The sequence below is a fragment of the Panthera uncia genome, chromosome D4, assembly GCF_023721935.1.
Source record: "Panthera uncia isolate 11264 chromosome D4, Puncia_PCG_1.0, whole genome shotgun sequence".
Classification (NCBI taxonomy): domain Eukaryota; kingdom Metazoa; phylum Chordata; class Mammalia; order Carnivora; family Felidae; genus Panthera; species Panthera uncia.
The window spans coordinates 15,028,381-15,051,271 of NC_064807.1; the positions used below are offsets into that span (position 1 = coordinate 15,028,381).

The 22,891-nt window shown below is 36.9% G+C and overlaps 1 protein-coding gene across 1 annotated transcript; it reads left to right on the plus strand.

Annotated features, from left to right (window-relative positions):
- Window positions 1-2,300: 2,300 nt before the first annotated feature.
- Window positions 2,301-22,571, plus strand: ANXA1 (annexin A1). Its single transcript, XM_049647399.1, has 13 exons — window positions 2,301-2,493; window positions 9,297-9,376; window positions 9,470-9,578; window positions 10,106-10,200; window positions 11,279-11,392; window positions 11,847-11,937; window positions 13,825-13,904; window positions 14,363-14,419; window positions 15,986-16,079; window positions 16,945-17,040; window positions 18,120-18,178; window positions 19,588-19,710; window positions 20,620-22,571. Exons 2-13 carry the CDS (start codon window positions 9,311-9,313, stop codon window positions 20,671-20,673), a joined length of 1,038 nt encoding a protein of 345 aa, XP_049503356.1. The 5' UTR covers window positions 2,301-2,493; window positions 9,297-9,310; the 3' UTR covers window positions 20,674-22,571.
- The last annotated feature ends 320 nt before the right edge of the window (window positions 22,572-22,891 follow it).

Here is a 22,891-nt window from a genome sequence, read left to right on the forward strand (position 1 = left end):
TTCATTTCCACAAATCCGCTTGATTTGCGAGGGGGGAAAGGTTTCCAACCGATCATTCGCATCAATGTTCTTATATGACTAGTGACTTTCTTTACTTTTCATATTCGGGAGTTTCGCTTGCTTTTAGGGTTCCAGCTAAAAGTGAATTTTGAAAAAAAAATTGTTCTTTTAACTTTTTTTTCTTAATTCTTCCACAAGAATTTGGAAAGAATATTGTTGCTATTATAGATTTGCCAGTGCCTTACAAATCCAAGTATATAAAGTAATTCCTCTGGATTTATGCTACTGGTAACCACAAAAAACAAAAGAAAATGAACCTATATGTTTCTTTTACGTGGTTATATGTTATAAAAGGCACACGGGCTTTTTTCTTCATTTCACAAGGGTGTCACTGTGCAGAAATGTTCCATCATTTCCATTACCAAAGTTAGTAATACAAACACAAATATAAAACCAAATTTTGTTAATTATCTTTTCTCTTCACACCTGACAAAATAAATGTAATATTAGAAAGCTGGTCTGTATCTGTCAAAATGTAATGCAGTAACAGTAAACAATTAATTAGTTAGCAGCTAATTAATTTGCTCAACACGTACTTACAGTAAGTGCCAAATATATAGATTGGCATTTTCTCAAATATTTAGATTAGCTGATCATCCTACATCAGAATATGTTGACTTCACTGAAATTAGCATTGAGAATTCAGAATGTGTTATAAAATCTGACAATCTTAAGAAAGTATTTTCACTGATTTTTGTAAAGCTGGCATATATATGTCATTATATATTATATGTCATTATATATAATATATAGTATATATTATTATTATTATATAGTATATATTATATAGTATATATATTATTATGACATGTCATTATATTATATCATATTATATATTATACACATATTATATATAATGATACACATATACATATAATATACATATGTGTGTGTGTGTGTGTATATATATATATTTATATAATGATATGTATAATTACCTGAAATATTTCTGAGGGAAACAGGCAAAAAAACAAACCACTAAAATGCCCCATAAACTGTACCATACACCATGACAGAGTTTACACCTCTGCATAGTTTAATGGAAATATCACATAGAATTTTGTAAAGTTTTGTGAAGAATAAAACTGAACCACCATTGAGGCTACCAGAACCAGTTTCTGTTCCTTGTGGCAAGTAGGAAATGTCTTGGGGCACCTGTTTTGTACTAGATGCTATTCTAGTAACCCTTTCACTGCATAGTTTGAGTGCCTTCCTTTAGTGTTCAACTACTCTAGAATGTCAGGGATCTATGCATATCTATCTGTACAACTGATTCTCTATAAAAGAAACGCCGTAAATAGGCCTTCCTCGAATGCCAATACCTTTTTTTGAATGTCATAATGATCATATTTCTAGCATTAACTTCGTTTGTAATTTTGGGACAATCTGGAGCTTTATTTCTTTTCTATTTCTTACTTATATCCACCAGCCATATATAAACACAAGAAGTCTTTTATTTTAAGGAAAGAAAATTGCTGGTAAAATATAAAAATAAAAATTATTCAGCACTGCATGGTGTTAAAATTTACAATATATGTATGTGTGTATATATATACATATACACATATATATACATATATATATATACACATATATGTATATAATTTCTCAATTGTCACAAGAATTCTAGTGGGTAGGCAGCTTAGATAATATTATCCCTAATTTACAAAAGTAGACAAGTTCAGGGGCACCTGGGTGGCTCAGTCAGTTGAGCATCTGACTCTTGATTTCGGTTCAGGTCATGATCTCACAGTTTGCAGGATAGAGCCCCGTGTCGGGCTCTATACTCACAGTGCAGAGGCTGCTTGGGATTCTCGGTCTTCCTCCCTCCCTCTCTGCCCCCCCCCACTTGTATGTGTGTGTGTGCTTGCACACACAGTAAGTAAATAAATAAACTTAAAAAAAAAAAGCAGACAAGTTCAGGGAAATTAAATATATCCCCAAGGTCACATAGTAACTAGTGATGGAGCTAGGATTCAAACTAAAAGGGTTTTCTTAGGTTTATTTTGTTTTGAAGTGTATACATTTTCCTTTCACAGCCTGTTTAAAAAAAGGATGCCAATAATTAGTATCAGGATTGGAGTAGACAGTACTGCATCCTTGGAAATCGACTGCAGTCTACTTTCTCTGGAAAAAGCAGTGCAAGCTAAAGAGGAAAAAAAAAAGTCTGTCTTTCTATGTGTTTTTTTTCCTCTGTGCAGTCAGCTAGGAGTTGGTTCAGCTAGTAGTTTTGCAAGACTTGTTTCACTTTGTTTCTCGGCCGAGGCTGAGCCACGTACTTCAAACAAAGGGCAACCAATTACTAACCTCTGGTTGCTAGGTGTGGTCTCCTTTCAAATTCTATAAAATCAGAAGCACTAGGCTTCACTTCTAGTGTGAAACCTTCAGAGGAGAATCTCTCTCCAGTGCTTTGGAAGAAGGTGAAGAAAAAGGGTAAGTCTTAGTTTTCTTTTTAGTTAGCTTTGATTGTTCTGAAAACTTGTCCCATCGTGATGTTAATTGTTACTGCTTCTCCAGGATTTATGGCTAGCTGCATTTAGTATGTTTTGATAAATCTTTCTGTAAAATCACATTGGGTATTTATATGTCGGAAATCACAAATTGTAATGTTTTCTTTTATATAGTTAAGAGATTTACAAATATGGGCAGTTTGCTTAATACTGGCTTATTGCACTGTTGGTGAATTACCATAGAAGAAAAAGGCAAGAATGTGTTTTCCTCCTATGAGTTACACATTTTCAAGAGGTGTGTGTGTGTGTGTGTGTGTGTGTGTGTGTGTTACATGGAAATCATGATGGAGGGTGGATACTTGTAGGCAACCAGTACAGAACAGAAGTGCTGGAGGGGAGTTTCAGGAAACTGTTTCAAAATGGCAGGATTATTTCCTTTCCTCTCCTCTCCTCTCTCTCTCTCTCTCTCTCTCTCTCTCTCTTTCTTTCTTTCTTCTTTCTTTCTCTCTTTCTCTCTTTCTCCTCTCTCTTTCTTTCTTTCTTTCTTTTCTTCTCTTTCTTTCTTTCTTTCTAAGAATTAAATAGATTCAGACCTCATAGTGATAATTATGCCCTTTGTAATTTACATTGAAATTACGTTATGTTTATTTATGCAGTGTAAATAAGTAAGAGGATCCGCTGATTAATCATTTCATTTAAAGAGGGTGTGGCCACATTCTTATTCCTGGAGTCTCTGTGTCATAGACAGGTTTTTCAAGTGTGGATGTGAAAACCTAAGGGGAAGGAAAGTATTTTCTGGGTGGTGTCAGATAAGTTATTCCTGTAAATGCCAGCTGGTTCCTCTAAAAATTTTTTTCCTTAGTAGCAAAAGCACCAAACAAATCCAAGGTAGACTTTTTACTGGCGTTGGATATATTTGCAAAAGTGAGAGAATTCGAATCATCATATATCCAGCTATCGTTTATTACAAGTGCTCCTTTGAGAATTTTTCTTAGTCCATTTTGAATGTTAAATTAAATGCCCTGACATCTAACTTTTAATGCTAGCTTGATTAAGAAGGAAGTGCTCTTTCTTGCCCTGTTTATATTTAAAATTCTGCATGGACTTTGAAAAAATAATATTCCCCTCTGCCCGCAGAAATGTATTTTGATAGCTAGAAGGGAAGGCACATTTGAAAATGATTCAAATGCGGTAAAGCACTGGTTCCCTAATTCAGAAATGGCCTCCTCCCCAGAAGTTCTGTCAACACCCTGGCCCCCAGGCTCAACCACACAAGGCAGATAGCCAACCTTTGATGGATGTTGACAAAATAGCTAATAATAACATTATGCAGCATTTCGTGCTTATTAAATGCTTCCTCCACCCAAAGAGCTGCAAAAGTTGAGTTTTGTTTATGATGTTAGTTTGCTGAATTGGTTGTTCTTAATCTTCTCTAAACCCTGGAGCTGTATTTAAAATCAGAGCTAAGCAGCTAAAACAGTGGACCTTGTATTTTTCAACGATCAACCCAAAACAGTTTTTGGAGTAGATGAGTTCATCTTTCTTTAAAACAGGATAAATTTTTATCAGAAAGATCAGAACAGATATAATTTATATAATACGTTCCTTAATTATGCTAATTTTCCCCACCTCCATCCACTTGAGATGAAATTTAAGATAGGCACCTCAGAGCTATTATGCATTGCAGACACTATTTATTCCAACACTCATATTTTTATAAATGAAGACCCCTGGAGAAGCTAAATGTTTTCTTGAGGCCATATAGTCAGTTAAAGGGAATCCAAATAGGGCTCAGAACTCTTCAGTTCTTATTTTATATCCTATAGCTATGAAGAAACGTTTGTGAAATGTATAGATATGTTTCCTAAATAATTAGCACTGATCCACTATTTTATTCATTCAATAATACTTATTAATATACTAAATACCAGAGATTGGAGGTGCATGATGAATAGTAGATTAGCACTGCCCTCATGGAATGCTGCTGGGGCATATAGACGGGTAAATAGAAAGTGATAATACAGAATGGTAGGGGCGAGTGTAGGAGGACAGGAGGACATCTTGGAAGAGGCACAGAACTTCACCCAGTTGAGTGTTGAATGCTTGAAAATTTTCTGGAGGATGTGAAGAGGTCTATGCTGAGTCCTTTTAGAAGCAACAGTCTGGCAAGGGAAGCGAATACAGAGGAAGAAACAGCATTCCAAGCAAAGGAAACACCCTATCCAAAGGCCTAGAGGCAAAACATTCGTGAGAGTACCTTTCATAAAATGGTTCTTCATGAATGAGTCATGCCTTTGTATAGTCTAATTGGTTCCTGCACACCAGCAGGTAAGGGAAGGTCCCGTGAATATATATATTCAAGGGAAAAACTGAGCACAAGCCAAAGCATTGAAGAATAAACCCCCAAGTGCTAGGGTAAACCTTGCCACAGTCTCCATGGGTTCACTGGTCATGAAGCTGATTCTCGAGTGTGAGCTCTTAAAAATAACATTCCTGTCACTCACTGTCTTTTTGGTTGTAAGTGTAAAACAATTTGCAATACTTTGGAATCAGAAGGCATAGATTTATGTATGACTTGATGCTTGACAGCTTCTGTCTAGAAAACTGCCAGAAAATTACACTGTTTTTCCCAGGTAGAAAATAGGAATGAAGATGCTGTCCTATGCAAGACTTAGTTGCTGCTGGTATCTCTGGATAACTCTGATCATTCTAGATTGTCACCAGGATGCATGAGAGACCATAAAAATCGGCTTCTTCTGTTTACAGATCTTGGAAGTAGCCTTTCATGAGGCCGACCGAGATAGAACTTGCGATTTAAAACATGAAAGAAACACAAACAAACAAAAAACTTTTGTAATAATTTCAAACCTTCAGAAAAGTTTCAAGAATATCGCACAGAATTACCATTGTACGCGGATCCCACAATTGTTAGTATGTCACATTCGCTTTATCCTCTTCCTCATTCCACCCTCTCTGTGTTTTTTTCTGTAACATTTGAGACAACACTACAGATACAATGGCCCTATGCCTCTAAATTACTTCTGTCTCTCTATATTAAAAAAACAAGGACATAACTGTCGTGCAGTTTTTGAGAAATCAGGAAATTAACTTTGATACAAGCCTTAGTGTTTTCAAATTTTGAGCTGGCCCAATTACTAACGTACCATTTCTGGAATAAGTTTATCTTATAGTGCTGTAAGCATGGATCCTGTATTCTGCCTAACATCTTGGGCATACTTTTTATGTGTGTTTACCCTCTGTAATTCCTTGCTGAATGAGATGAAGAGAGCTCTCTTATGACACATAAATATACACAAAAATGCTCATCTCTAGAAAGTTACACATTTATGCACAGATAAATGAGATTGGTAGGCAGTGCATGTTCACAAACAGATCATTCACTAGAAGAACTCTGAAATACTGTTAATTTCCATATAGGTCAACCTATGTAGAAATGGCCAATTTCATCTTCAAATTAGATGATGTTAAAGACTGAGATAATCTTGGATAATGTGAATCTTGGATAATCTTGGATAATGCTGGTTTCAGAGTTCATTAGTACCCAGATTATATATATATATATATATATATATATAGAGAGAGAGAGAGAGAGAAAGAGAGAGAGAGAGGGAGGGAGGCCGGGGGGAGAGAGAAAGAGAGAGAGAGCACCAAGGTATGTTAATAAAATAATACATACCCTACAAACGTTGCAACTAAAAAAAAAAAGAATAAAGAAAATCTTTTGCAGATTCATAGGGTAATTTATTTTTTTTAACTCTACAATTCTATTTTCTAGACCAAATTTTTTCTCTGTATAGTAATAATATCTGATATCTATATAACAAGTAACAGTCTATAAAAGATCCTTGTATGCATTATTTAAAGTAAAGCAAGTGTTACCTTCAAATTATTGAATATGTTTTATCAAGGTACAAAATGCCATTTTCATGCAGAGGGTAGTTACAGAAGAGAAAGAATGGTTTAGCAATTCAGTTTGGCCAAAATGTTTTTGCTGTGGTATCTGTAAAGTATGTTGCAACTGTTAAAAATTTCTGCTAATACTTGCAGTTGACATTGAGCACTTAACTACTGGTACATGATAAAATATTTTTCTTTTAGGGCAATTTCTTACATCCTGCCAGTATCCCTGTGTCCTCAAGCTAAGAGCTAGTCGATATTATTTGGCTGGATTGAGATTCCATTTTCCTCAAATTGCTTTTCTGAGACAGTCTATTCAGACTGCTTTTCTTTTCCAGACCGTGCTTTTAGACCATCCAAATTATTTCATTTTTTTAAATTATTTTTTAAAAACATTGTTTATTTTTAAGAGAGAGAGACAGAGTGAGAGCGGCGGAGGGGCAAAGAGAGAGAGGGAGACACGGACTCCAAAGCAGGCTCTAGGCTCTGAGCTGTCAGCGCAGAGCTCGACACGGGGCTCAAACCCACGAACCATGAGATCATGACCCGAGCCGAAGTCAGAGGCTTAAACAACTGAGCCAGCCAGGTGCCCCAAGACCATCCAAATTATTTCAGATTATAAGATCTAGGAACTCAGAAGATATGTTACAAAGGTGTCTCCTCTATAAACTCTGTTGTGTCAAATAAATTATTCAGCCCCCTTATTTGTGTTGTTTGGTGTTATGTGAAGAAATCAATGCATTATGTGAGCATTTTTTGAGAAGTGAAAAAAAAATGAAGCACAGTGAAGTTTTCATAAAATTTGTGTTGAAGTTCTGGGGTTCATTTTTAAAATTATGTTTGACAATATCCATAGCCTCTGTTCTATTTTGAGGGTTTTTTTCCAATTGAAAAGAGTGGAAATACTGGAATACATATTTCACTGATGGAACAGTACTGTGCTAAGTGACCAATCATATCACTCATTTTGAGGATTCTACTTTACGAAGGGCATGGCTGAGATTATAAAAATGGAAATTTCAAATACCTGAAACCTTGCCAGAAATTACTAGAAGTTCTGGATGTGCCAATGAAATAATTGGAAAATGAATCTGCTTGTGCCGACAGCAATGGCCTCAGATTATGACTGTAACAGGAAGTAAAACCTTGTGCAAAATTGTACATCATGACTTTACCTCAGGAAATAACTTTAAATCTATCAGTTGCTGGAGGGGGAAGAGGTTATTTTAAACGGATGCACAAAATATTGGTTCTTCTCACTGATGACAGAATAGTAATGTGAACAATCCCCATGATAATTAAGTGGAGATAGTTTCTGCTTTGGATATGGTTTCTCTCACGTATTTAATCTCATTACTTGAAACTGAGGTTATTTTTCAGCAGGTATGGATGAAAGATTTCGTCTGAACATGCTGTTAAGGAGTCAGGTTATGGGTTTTACTTCTCACGATTCATTTAGCTTCTAATGAAGAATTTAAAACTACTGAGATTTCCCTTCCAAACTCCTTCAGATGTATTCATGGGCGTAGTCTCCAGAGGGATAAACAAAGCGGTGTGGAGACATATGTCAACCTTGCTCACGAACGAGCCCCTCAAAACACATCCCCAGCCCGAAAGGATCACTGAGAGCTTCTTTGGTGGACAAAACAGGGAACACACTAGTTTTTCAACATGCTTCAGGTTTTAAAGATATACGTGGTTGATTAAATAAAAATACTGCAGAACCATGATAGCAATTAACAAAATTTCAAGACAGAGTTTGTGAAAAGGGGACATCCATGTTGCAGTATCACCCTGATGCTTCCTATGAGAACAAAGAACCTCTTATAAAATCTGGGTTTTTTGTGTGTTGGATGGAAAACCATGAAAGGACTAATATTTAGGACAGCTCAGCTAGGAAGAAATGTGAGGGTAGCAATTGCTTCAAATGCTGAAATAATTTTATACCAAGGAATGGAAAAGGAAACAATTATTTGAGGGGGAAGTGCCACCTGACTATCTCTTTATCAAGCTCCTTTAGCGTTTTGAGCCTGAATCCACTCCGGCAGATTGTCACAGATTGTTTTACCTTATAAATGTAAATGGAACATTATGCTCTTTCTGCAGCCATTACTTTTCTTTAGGCCCTCACCGATCCTACCCAGATTCTCTAAAGGCCTATTAAACGGTCTCCAATCTTTCATCTTGCCCGTCTCTTAGCCATTCTCTATGATCTAGGATGAGTGATCTTTCTGAAATATAAATGGAATCATACTGCTCTTTCTAGAAATCCATTCATCTTTTCCCAAAGCGTTGGGAGATAATTTAAACCTCTTTGGATTGGGCTTCTGCCAACATTTCTTGCTTTAGTAGCGTCCCAAATATGACAGCCTTCTCTCTGTTGTGTTCTCTTTAACTTTTCTGTCAGGTTAACCTTGACGCATTCCAAGAGAGGCTCAGATCAGCCAACATTTAGCTTTTGTGTTTTCCCACAGGAAGCATGCACTAGCTTGAAGCTCTCTGAGGAAAGCATGATGTTTGAATATTTTCTGGACCTTCAGTGCTTGGCATATGGTAGATGGTCTATACATTTAGAGCAATGAAGTAAATCATCAACCCCACTTGTAGAATCATCTGGCCCCTAAAGGTTAGGACTGAATATGCTAAGAAAGAACCAGGTTTCTGAATGGTGGGTGAGGCTCGGTGTTTCTGTTCAAGGGTCAGACTCTCCTTTTAAAGAGCTTACATCTAGCATTTTATTATGCTCCTAAATGTAATCCTTAAGTAAGGTCAAGACTACTCTATGTCTTATGTATGTAAGAGAGTAGAATGGCATATATGTGCTGTAGGTTTTTGTTTGGTGAAAGCATCTACCTGTTTTCTTTCCAGATACTTCTTTGAAAATGGCAATGGTATCAGAATTCCTCAAACAGGCCTGGTTTATTGAAAATGAAGAGCAGGAATACGTTGTAAGTCAAGTGACAATAAAATACCTTAGTTAAGATTAGAAGAGAAGCTAGTATGAAGGAGTGGACGTTATTCTATGTCTGTCTCATCCACAGAAAACTGTGAAAAGCTCCAAAGGCGGTCCTGGGTCAGCAGTGAGCCCCTATCCTAGCTTCAATCCATCCTCGGATGTTGCCGCCTTGCATAAAGCGATAACAGTCAAAGGTAATCGTGTCTCCCCATAACCGCCCCTCCTGGACATTTCAGAATGGCCACTAGAATGGCTATTGAAAACCGGCCATGTGCAGTGGGAAAGGTCTGTTTCATTTTGAAGATAAAAAAAAAAAAAAAAGATTTCTTCGTCAAAAGAACTTAGGAATTTTCAGCACTTGGGAAATTTGGGTCAAATCAGTAGAATCTCTGTTGCTACGACTGATATTTTTACCAGCTCATTTCCAGCAGAAACTCAATGCTGGAATCAACACCTCTCCTCACATCTAGGGTTTAAATCAGGACCAAGCACTGCAGCTATGAGGGCCGGGAACAGTTTCTCTTTCTTTCTCCTTCAGATGGAGGGAGTGACATCTGAAACGCTTCCCTTTAATGCTGCCTTTATATCTTAGGCTGGTATAATTTCCATTTCTTAGTTTTCTAGAACTTCATTTGGGCCATCTTGGTAACTAATTATTTTATGTCAGTTATTGATGATGAAGAAAATTTATTTTAAAAGCCTAGTGGTCTTTTATTTCCAGGTGTGGATGAAGCAACCATCATTGACATTCTGACTAAGAGAAACAATGCGCAACGTCAGCAGATCAAAGCAGCGTATCTCCAGGAGAAAGGAAAGGTAGGTCGAGTGGTACATTTAGGTTTTTAATTTCACTTACGTTTATGTATAAACATGGATTTTGAAGCACAATTCACCTATTTTTTTTTTTCAGTCTCCAACACTATTTTCCCCTCACAACTAAGACGAGGATGACAGTATTTGCTTGCTTGGTTGCAGTGTAATCAATTCTAGCAAATTTTCTGGTTTCAGACATGAGTCGTCTTGGTGCTTTGCAGATGACTTTTATATTGAAGACCAGTCTTTAATTTGAATATAACGAATATCGAGAGTACTCTTGGCAGTAAGGAATATGTTCTGATTGATATGTGTCTTCTGTTAAATTTTAAATTGAGTGATTAAATGTCTGAATGTAAAGTTTATACATATAATTCTACTTTAAAAGTAAGCTTTGTATTCTCTATACCAATAATGGGTAATATTTTTAAGGAGTCCAGTTAGAAAATGATATAATACCAGTGCTTGAATGTAATGCTTATTTGAGCAGTGAAAACCTCAAAGGCTGGAAAATTATTAGTACATTATTTTTGAAGTATTCTCACTACTATTTCTGTTAAAATACAAACTCCTATGTTTGAGCCTTGTGATTTTCTTCCTGTGTAAAACATCAAGAGAATACTTAAAGAAGTCCTTTATGAGTTCTCAGTGTAGGGCACCTGGGTGGCTCAGTCAGTTGTGCATCTAACTCTTGATTTCGGCTCAGGTCATGATCTCACTATTGTGAGACTGAGTCCTGCAGGGGGCTCCATGCTGAGTGTGTAGCCTGCTTGAAATTCTCTCTCTCTCTCTCTCTCTCTCTCTCTCTCTCTGTCTTCCTCCCCTGATTGCACTGTCTCTAAAAGAAAAAGAAAGTTATCAATGAATTCAGCGAATTTCATTGTAATCACTCTAGATCTAAAAAATGAAGGTAACATTCTAAATGTCATATTTTGTACCTGAATGAAAGGAACTCTAAAAGGCGGCTGGATTTAGCAATCGGTAGTAAGATTACCTAACAGTCAGGTCACCCCACAATGTGATATTACCCAGCATCAGCATTTACTTATTAGAGGCCCTGATTCTAATCTCTTGGTTATAGCCCTTGGATGAAGCTCTGAAGAAAGCCCTTTCTGGTCACCTCGAGGAAGTTGTTTTGGCTCTGTTAAAAACTCCAGCCCAGTTTGATGCTGAAGAGCTTCGTGCTGCCATGAAGGTAAATGGCCTTATTTAACCAAAACTCCTTTCAAGAGATTGTATAGACCAAGTCCACTTACATGTCTTCTTATATCCTCAACATCCAGTACAGGGCATGCCCATCAGTGAGAATAAAATGAATGAATGAGTAAATAAATAAATACATAAGTAAATAAGTAAATAAACAAATGAATGAATGTTGGACTTAGCAGCTGTATTACGTCCAGTCTTTTCATGATGTCACTGCAATGAATCATACGCCTCACTTTTCACATCTTTGTGCAAAATACTGGCTTTAAATCCATTTTGTTTTTAGAGCAATATAATAGCGTTTGTTGTAATCGTTAAATATTGTGGATATTTACTACATACCGTGGGAAAGTTACTAACTGCCAGATTCAAATGAATTTTGGGACACAAAAGCTAGCAGATGCTCTTGAATAAGATTTTCCTACATTTCTTCTTTAATCCAGGGCCTTGGGACTGATGAAGATACTCTGGATGAAATTTTGGTATCAAGAACTAACAAAGAAATCAGAGAGATTAACAGAGTCTATAGAGAAGGTATGTTTTAATGCCCAACAGTCCAAATCGCCTCTCGGAAACTAAATGTGGTATGTGTTTCTCAAAGCTGAATGTGGATATTAATAATGGGGCTTTGGAAATTCTACATATTATAATTTTTCTCCATTGTTCGGCATGTGTCAGTGCATGCACACATTGTTACCAGACAGCACTCGAGTTGCCAGGGTGCTGATGAGGGAGACAGTCTCTCACCCCTCATCAACGTTGCACTTTAATAGAAAATGTCCTTCTAGCACAAATGGCCACGTGTTACTGTAATGGAAAACTCAGTTCATTAGCGCTGAATTTAAAGAATTTCCTAAAAACATTCCTATTTTTCTGAGATTTATGTCCAAAAAATGTCCCATTGTTTTTTATTTTGAAAAGATAACAAGAACAGAAATTTCCAAACAAAATATTCTCCATTTGCCCTTGAAAATGTAGAGTCCAGGGACGCCTGGGTGGCTCAGTCGGTTGAGCGTCCAACTTCAGCTCAGGTCATGACCTCACAGCTTGTGGGTTCGAGCCCCACGTGGGGCTCTGTGCTGACAGCTCGGAGCCTGGAGCCTGTTTCAGATTCTGTGCCTCCCTCTCTCTCTGCCCCAACCCACTCACATTCTGTGTCTGTCTCTCTCAAAAATAAAATAAACATTAAAAAAATTAAAAAAAAAAAAGAAAATGTAGAGTCTAGTACTTACAATCCTCTGATGGAAACTTTACCTTTACCATTATGAACTCTAGTCATTATGAACATAAATGACTCACTTACTCTTTATGTTTTTTTGTAACTTACTCTTTATCTCTAGTTATAACCATGGGGATGAATGACCAGCCATGGATCATTTTATCTATTCAGTGACACATCTCATTTAAAAGATACGCTCAACACTGTAAACAAGGTTGCTATCACCGGGTCCTGGTCAGTGTTGGGAATTTTATTAATTTCTATTTCTAGTTTCCCAAGCCTTCAACGTTTGTTTTCCCATCCTAATATGCGGCACCATACAGGATCTTTCTGCTTGGTTTTCATACCAAGCACAGGGAATACAATAGCCCTTGCACATGGCAATTTAATAAAGGTATCACAATAAGGAAGGTTTTAACCTCATTTTCTGCGATTCTTATCTCATTATCAGTATTTCTCTTAGATTCATTTATCAGTAATGATAATCAAGAAAGGCATTATTATTAGTTCATTTTTGCTTGATAAAACATAGTTTACAAAGGTATATATCCATATTTCTCTATTATATACCAAATATAGTGTAATGATGGCTTATTTAACTGCCCTGTCCTCTACTCAATTATAAATTCAGTTAATTTTTGTGTACTAGAGCATTATTTTTGCCTAGTTAGTTAAGGGATTTTCTACAACATTTTAAATCTATATCTATATATATAATCAATCTATCTATATATATATTTACACATGTATGCAAAACTATATCACATATAAGATATTTATAACATTTTAAAGTAAATACATAATCTGTGTTCAAGGAAGTACCTCTAGCTTATGGTTTTAAATACATATTCTAATTCATCCCATTGCTTAAATTTTGGCATATTTTGTTTCAAAATTGGTTTTTAATCATGTATACCTATGCAATTTATTCTTGCTAGCAAAAGTTTTATGACCGTAGGGTTTCATTCACAGTATTATCTAAATTGCTTTCATTGCCCTATGGAAATAGCTTTGATGATCTAAGATTTTACTCGCTCTGATTACTCTGTTTTTATTTAAAAAATGATAATATTTGAGATACGTTCCATAAGTCATTGAACATTTGACACTGCAAATTGTAAGCCAGCATAGAGACGTCAGATATTACTACCACGATTATTTGTCACTAGTTTACTGCAAAATACAGTTTTCTTATTTCTCAGAACTGAAGAGAGATCTGGCTAAAGATATCACCTCAGACACATCTGGAGATTATCGGAATGCTTTGCTTTCTCTCGCTAAGGTATACTTCAACTAGTTCAGAAAATACCTCCTCCTTTATGAGGAGTCAAGTCTTAGATTTCCTCTCTCTCTCTCTTGAAATAAGCAATTGACTCTCTATTTCTCAAAAAGTGTTATGTACCTGATGTTAAGAGAATTAAGTAAACCATGAGATTACATGCTAGAAAACAACTTACCAGAGGGCACCCGGGTGGCTCAGTCAGTTGGGTGGCTGGCTTCAGCTCAGGTCATGGTCTCGCGGTCGGTGTGAGTTCGAGTCCCACATCGGGCTCTGTGCTGACAGCTTGGAGCCTAGAGCTTGCTTCCCATTCTGTGTCTCCCTCACTCTCTGCCCTTCCCCTGCTTTCTCTCTCTCTCTCTCTCTCTCTCTCTCTCTCTCTCAAAAATAATAAACATTTAAAAAAGTTAAAAAAAGAAATAAAATAAAACAACTTACCAGAGAATGGGGATTTTTTTCAGGGTGACCGATCTGAGGATTTTGGCTTGAATGACGACTTGGCTGATACGGACGCCAGGGTAAGCAAGTGCTCACAAATACTTCTGGAGTCGACCTTCCTATGTCAGATAGGTCTTGCATTAGGTGGGGTTACCACCTGAGGCCTCTACGTGAAAGCAAACTTTAGATCCTCCCAGAGGCCAGTCACCCCTAATGTTCATTCCCTGAGTGATGCACACCCATTTGTACTTGAACAGAGTGAAACACGTGATCTTTATGTTCTTAATAGATTTCATTTCTCACGAAGTGGGAGGGGATTGAAAGAAATTGATTTGTCATTCTTAAGAATTTTTTTGTTGAGAAAACCCTGAATTTTTTCTTATCATGTCTAAGAAAGGGAAAAATAATTTTTAAGTGGAAAGGGTAAGCACATTGAACCGTCTTTTAACAGTGAACAGTGCAATGAGTTCATACATATAGATGTATGTTTATGTTGTAAAACCATTATAGTAATGATTATAGTTATAAAAATTATAACATTTATATACATTCAAGTATATTGACATATATAATTTCAGTGAGATTGCTGGTTATTTATACACCAATCCATTGGCAACACTAGAGAAACTGTGCCATTTTAGGGCCTGGAATTTCTGTTAAATACAGAAAAAAAAAGACAACTATTATTTGCATATGCTTTCCCTATGGGATAATATTATGTCTGTAAATTCATTATGGTGAGTTAATAAGATAGAAACTTATCTGTCCATACTCACTCCCTTCATAATACTGGTACATAATCTTGCACATAAAAGTTGAATAAATGCATACATACCAGATGTTTGTTTGAAAAGTCCAAAATAACTTACGTCCACCAGAAGTTCGACCATTTTAATAGAAATCACGCAAGCGTATCAAAGAACAAAAGTTAGCATTTGAATAACTGCCTATAATAAAACATGATTCTTATTTGCTTGTGACATTTCTGAATTTGCTTTCCATTTTAAGACTATCAGGGCTCTTGGATGTATATTTATGGCAGCTACCTGGATTAATAGTGGCCCAGGAGGATGATGGCAATTAACATTTCAAAGTTAGCAGAGCATGCTTGTGACCGTACGACAAAGATTATCTTTTCCAGTTACAAAAGAGGAAAATCTGTACTTCACTAAGGTTAAATTGTTTATCTAAGATTACAGGGCAACTAAGTTCCAGAGTCAGAATTTGAATCCAGAAATCTTAATATCAAAATTCAAGTCTAGGTTATGTTTGAATTATTGATTTATTAGTACCATTTGCTGGTAGTTACTCTGAACGATCAAGAGTAAAAAAAAACACCCTATGTTTAGACAGTCCCTTGGAGTTGTCTTGATATAGAGCATAACCTGAAAGCAATTTAATTCAGCAAATACTTATTCTGCAAACACATCTTCAGTCTCTACTGTTTGCAAGGCACAAACATACCGTGGAAGATACTTGACCAAATACGGTCCCTATCTTTACGGAACTTGCACTCTTAGCGTTGCTTACTGTGATTGAATTGGACACAAAGCAGCTGCCTAGAAAATCTTTGAAGAGATCTAACATTCTTGTGCGGGTATCAAGTCAGCAGATAGTCAAATGCTTATGTTTGTGTTTCTTGATAGGCTTTATATGAAGCAGGAGAAAGGAGAAAAGGGACAGATGTGAATGTGTTCATTACCATTCTCACCACCAGAGCGTATCCCCATCTTCGCCAAGGTAAATGGGGAGAAAAAAGGTTCCTGAAAATTACTTATGGAAGATTCAGGGTTTTTTGAGGACAAATAAAAGAACGGAAAGATAGAAGCCTTAATTAGTGTCCTTCCCATCCCAAGTGGATGTGGTGCTCCTGACCCCTTATTGCCATTTGTACATTTGCCCAAAGTTGAACGGCCACCATTGTATAGTACTTGAAACACACTTTGTGATTTTGGCAGGTAGAACATTATTTCATTATCTTAACTATTTCTACTCTCTCAAAGTATTTGGAATGGGTGTGACAAAATACACACATACGATAAGTGAAATTACAATGAAGAAAACTATTAAAAACCCAGGACTAAGTGAAGAAAAGGGCACAGCGGTCCCCCCATCCCCCCACACACACACCACAAAGCAACAAGAGTTGGCCTTTGAGCACAAGATTTGACTCTGCACCTTTTCGCAGCCAACGCAAAGGGGAAGTCCTAATGATGATCGAAAGTTCATTATCTTATAATAGCACACTGATTTCTAATGATAAAAATAAGAGACATTTAGTACACAGATCTCTATAGAAGGGGAGATCCATTTGGTATGGCACTTGGCTCTGATGTAGTAAGTATCACGGTTGTCAATCACACGCCAGCTCTAATAAATGTCAACACTTGCAGAGATTTCCCAAAAATATACAGGAGCACCAAAATAGCCATGAGAGCTACATTCCTAGGAGAAGATGAAGTATCCAAAATATGCTCAGTTGAATAATTAGCTTTAAAATGTGTGTTTTGAAATCCAGTCAAGGAATGCTTTGAGTCGCCCTGCTTTTCTAGTTTCCCCAAAATAGGATGCCTTGTACATCTCTTAGTTTAAACTTCATATTCAGTGTTTCAGAAGTACGCCAAGTACAGTAAGCACGACATGAACAAAGTTCTGGACCTGGAAATGAAAGGGGACATCGAGAAATGCCTCACAGCTATTGGTATGTGGTCCTGCAGCGGGGAGAGTTTTCTAACCTGAAATGGTCAATGCTGTCCCATAATTTTTTTAAAAAATAGCTGATATAATAAACTTATATTTCATATAGAGGCAACATGTAAGATAATGGCAATGAATGTTTAGCTAAAGGCATATAATGGCCTTCTTAATAATAAAAGATATTATTCCTTTTATCAAAAAGATGGGCAGGCGGGAAATAACTTTCTGAGCGTTTAGTGAAGCACCAGGCAGGGCACACCTCTGAGGAAAGTCAGAGTGGTCAGTCATTAAGAGCATGAGATTGGGTTTAGATAAATGCAGATTCAAATCCTGGTCTGCCACTTGCTGATTGACTCATCTTAGTCATAGCCAGAGGGATTAATTCAGTAGGTCTGCAGAGACTTCTGAAAACGCCTTCAGAAGAAAAAGGCTTTAAAGGTCTCCTGGGCTATCCTGATTACCTGGGAACGTATGTTCTAAAGCAGTGCTTCTCAAACCTTGACGCACTCATGAATCCCCCGAAAATCTTGTGCAGATTCTGATTCAGTAGGTCTGTAGTGGGGCCCTGGGATTCTGCATTTCTAACAAGCTCCCAGGTGATGCCAATACCTTTGGTCGATAGATTCCACGTTGAGTAGCAAGGTAGAGAATATCACTAATGGACGCATGTGTTAGTGTTTTATCAGGCAGTTGCCTCATGTTGCAAGCAAGCCCCATTTCACTTGAAAAAAATTCTTATTATGACATGAGAAAAGTATTGACCGTGTGCCCACATGGCCTTTAACACCTACTGGTTTCCCCATTTCCAAGAAGAATATACTCCGGATAGCATGAACCGGAGTTGGTACTGGATGTATTTAAGATACAGGAGGAGATAGGCGACATTGTGGGGGAAAAGATTACTCAGAACGCCATCTAGGGAACAGTTTCTTATAGGCCAAATATCCGTTGTGAGGTGGGGGGATGAGGAACAGAAGTGTAGAATAGAATCTTGCTGGTGAAACTGTATTCCTTATGTTTCCTTCATACGTGTCTTTCTTGTCATGTGCTAAATATGTCAACTTAAGTGTGCCTGTCTTGCAGTGAAGTGTGCCACAAGCAAACCGATGTTCTTTGCTGAGAAGCTTCATCATGCCATGAAGGTAACGTTGTGTGTATGTGCTTTGCTTACGGGTAAAATTATTGTTTGTGGGGAGAACAACAGAAAACTTCATATCGTTTGCAAGCCATGCTTATTTCAATATCTCCCTCCTAAAAAGAATCATTGTTCCATCTAGTGCAAAAGGCAATACCCTTCCTTATTAGCATAAAATTCGGTCAGATTTGTTGTATTTTTTTACGGGTGAGGTAGTAAGGTGAGCTTGTCGGTAATTGGTGGCTTACTCATGATTTGTACAAAACCTGAGTCAGCGGAGAAAGGTTACTTTTTCTTTTAAGATGTGATTTTAGGAACCTACTTCCGCTGAGGTTGTGGGTTTTACAATTTCCTCCTTTCTATGTTTCACTTTCCTTTTTGTTTTTATTGTTATTCTGGCATCCATGCCCTGGATTCATATTTCATTCTAAGACTTTAAAACGTCATTTTAAAATGACACAAGTGGAAGGTGTTATTAAGATACATTTGCAATAAATACCACTTCAGCCACTTCACTTGAACTTCATTCTCTAGCATGCATCGTCTTGTACAGGATGCCACCTGTATACATGTATTGTGAAAAGCCGTCCTTCTTTTTTCCTTTGCAACTCCAAAATAGAGAAGTCCTCAGAGAGAGAGAGAGAGAGAGAGAGAGAGATCTAACTATTCAATTCATAGGAAAGAGTCCCTCTGAAATGATACACATTGTCCACTATGTGGTTCGCAATACAGTCCCAGACCTCGTGCCTGCTGCCATCTAAGGGGATGGTTATCTAGCTGGGTGAGGATGAATGCCTAGCACTGAATAAGAGCAGGAGAAATCAGTGTAGACTTGCCGTCTGATAAACTAAGACCTGATATTTGAATAGGGATTAGCCAGAGGACAGTAGTGGTGGAAGGAATGGAGGGATGAAGCAAGGTTGGTCCAGGAGGAGGACTCTGGATGACACTTTGAAGATGATAAATACAACGAGCGTGAGAGTACATAGTGGAAGAAGAGGTTGTGGGACTAGGCAGACATTGTGAACCCAGACAAAATGTTTGGTTTTCATCCTAAACGCAACCCAAAGACCACTGAGGGTTTTAAATAGATAAATTTGACCATCAGATTCGCAAATTAGAAGGTTCGTGTTATTTGTAATTTTTGGAGCGTTTGGACAAAAGAAAGACTGATGATGGAGGACCAATCAAGCGGTGGTAAAAGCTTACACCTGCTGATGCAACAGTTGGATCCCTGTCATTTTATTTCTACCTGTGTCAAGTGCATGGGTGTGTGTGTGTGTGTGTGTGTGTGTGTGTGTGTGTTTGGATGTGTGTTTTAATGAGTGAACAAAAGAGCTTCACGTTCAAACCCATATCCTGCTTTACTAAGAGTATGCTCTGACTATGACATTTACCATCATTTGTTTTAAACAGGGTGCTGGGACTCGTCATAAGGCACTGATCAGAATTATGGTCTCCCGTTCTGAAATCGACATGAATGATATCAAAGCATGCTATCAGAAGTTGTACGGTGTCTCCCTCTGCCAAGCCATCCTGGTATGTTGTGGTTTTCATAATGCTCCCTGCCCACCCCCGCAAACGGCAGTCCTTTTTGCAACTTCTTCAAAGAGAAAAGCTGACTTACATATTTGTAGATTGTATGCGTAAGATTAATTTGTTATTTTAGGATACTTAATTTATTGAACTTTCCTGGACTTGTGAATTCTATACTGAAAAACCACACACAATTTCCAGCAGTCATGGAAACATTTAGTTTCCCATGTATAAATTTAGCAAACAAAACATTTTAGTAGAGAGATATAATGATGTATTTTGCAATGACTATTGATTAGAGATTAGAAACTTACTATTGTAAGTTTTTACTTAATTTTGTTAATATAAAATGTATAACAAGCAAGTTTAAATTTTCATTATAGTGTTAAAAGTAAAAAAGAAACACAAGTCAAAGGTTTTAAACTTCTTGAAAGATTGAAAGATTGAAAGATAGTTGACAGTTTAAAGTTAAGTTGTCACTTACACTGGATAACTAAATCTACCAAGAAAAAGTGAGAAAATCACAGGTTTATCACTTTCTCTCTGGTGAGTGAGTCACATAGTCCTTCTTTACTGTGATACGAAATTATATTGTGTTAAGTTACCCAGTTCTGTGTGGTATTTCATTCTTGGGAAATAATGGCTCTAATATATAACATAGTCAATATAATCTGAATCTTTAAAGCTATTTCTTTTTATACAATAATTGATTAACAAATATCAGTTATCTGCTATATTAATTATATGACTTAAGTAAATGATAGTCTTAGCAAAGATCCTAGAGTTCACATACTATGATATACGTTCTATAATTGTTAATCTACAAATATATAATTCTTCTATGATTAAAAATATTTTACATTGATTGTGGTTTCAGGTAGCATTAAGTATACTCTATTTCTTCATCAACAGGATGAAACCAAGGGAGATTATGAAAAAATCCTGGTGGCTCTCTGCGGAGACTAACATTCCTTTGATGACCACAAGCTTCTTGATCAGAAGACTTTTTAATCATATATTTTCATTCCATATCATACACTTAAATAGTAAAGTTTTCTCAGCAGGATTATAGTCTAGCTAAATGCTTTTTGAAAAATATAGCCTAAAAATCATTTTTATATCACAACTCCATATGATAGAGAGTAGCTTTTTTAAACTATACTTATCCCAAACTATAAAACCTCATAAACAGGTTGTTCTGGTAACATTACCTGAGAAAGATGTTTGTGCAGCAGAAAATAAAATGATTCTTCTAGGGACTTCTAGAAGTCATTGGTTCTTCTATTCTGATTCTGTGTGTGTGTGTGTGTGTGTGTGTGTGTGTGTGTGTGTGTGTAATGCAGTGGTTTTATTTGGTACCAAGGGAAAGGAGCTTGAATCCTAAATTATAATCATTTAATGAAATAGATTTTGCACATCAAACTTAAGAAAATAGTCAGAGTTGGAAAATGGACTCCTTACATTTTATCATCTGGGTACAGAAAATGGAGAGCATGTCTGTATAATAATGGATTTATTGCATCGGTATTGTAACAATTGAACATTCTGCTGTGTTTCACGAACCAGTGTGAAGAAGAACCAGGAGCAGCAATTAAAATGTGTCTATTAAAATGCATGTTGCATGTTGAGTTTTCAAAGTAACTGTCAAACTGTTTCCAGAGTGGCCGTGCCATTTTACTTTTCCATAATGAGCGTATGACCATCTACTTTCTCCACCACCTTGCCAGCATTTGTTACTGTCACTATTTTGTATTTGGACAGTTTGTTTTTTATTGTTGAGTTTGAGAAGTCTTTATATGCTCTAGATAGTAGTCCTTTGTCCAATCCGCAGTTTGCAAATACTTCCTCTCAGTCTGCAGCTTGTATTTTTATCCTCTTACCAGGTCTCTCTCAGAACAAACACTTTAAATTTTAATGTGGTTCCATGTTTCAGTTTTTTCTTTTATCGATTGTGCTTTTGGTATCACATCTACAGACTTTTTTACTAACCTGAGTTCCTGAAAATTCCTCTTCTGTTGTTTCCTAAAGGAAGTTTTATAGTTTTCCATTTAACATCTAAATTTTGTGATCTGTTTTGAACAAATTTTTGTGTAAAGTGTGAAACTTAGGTCAAAGCTCTTTCTCTCTTTTTTTGTTTGCTTTTTTTTTTTTTTTTTGCTTGTGGATATCCAATGGCTCCCCCCACCCCATTTGTTGGAAAGGCTATCTTTCGTCTATTGAATTGTTTTTGCACTTTTGTAAAAGAAATCAGTTATTTTCCTCTGAAAGTATTCATACCACATAGGTGGCAATCTAATCTAAACTAATCTATCTAATTTAATTTAATTTATCACCACCAAAAGAATCAAGTTGGGTGTTTTAGTTTCTGACCATTCTAGCTGCATTCACCTGATTGCAGCTTTATTTGCCTTGACCTCTGCCCTTCACTTTCTTCCACGTATATCTGGTCCCATGCATCCTATGGAACAGTCATGATGACTTGGGTCCTGATATATCAGCCAAAGGAGGCTGGCAGAAATGCCTATTACAGTCTCTGGATTTTTTAGTTCTTTTGCTATTATATAAGATACCACCCTGGTGTGTTTCTTTGGGAAGGACAAGTACCTGAGTGGGAAATTAGAGGTGGAAAAGGACTATAGTCTCCTGCTCCATGACCAGCTACTGAAATTAAACACGATGCTAAGAAATTAGTTTTTCCAGGGCCCTTTGGGTGACTCAGTTGGTTGAGCATCCGACTTTGGCTCATGTCATGATCTCACAGTCTGTGAGTTCAAGCCCCACGTCAGGCTCTGTGCTGACAAGTCAGAGCCTAGAGCCTGCTTCAGAAGCTGTGTCTCCCTCTCTCTCTATGTCCCTCCCTTCCCTTGCTCTGTCTCTCTTTGTATCAAGCATAAATAAATGTTTAAAGAGATTTTAAAAAAAATTAGTTTTTCCATGTGGATGAGATATTCTTCTTGGTAAACTGTGGTATAGGGTAAGCCTTGGACAATATTATCCATAAAATGGTTAAATTCTAGGAAAAATCCCCATTCCCTCCATTTGCCTTTCTAACTCACACTAAGGTTTTAGCTCTGTGTCAAGACAACAGTTCTTCCATCTTCCTGGACACTCAAAATCTTGGTCAGGGCCCCCACCTCAGTGTTCCCTGAATACTGTATCACAATTGCCTGTTCAGTTGTTTTCT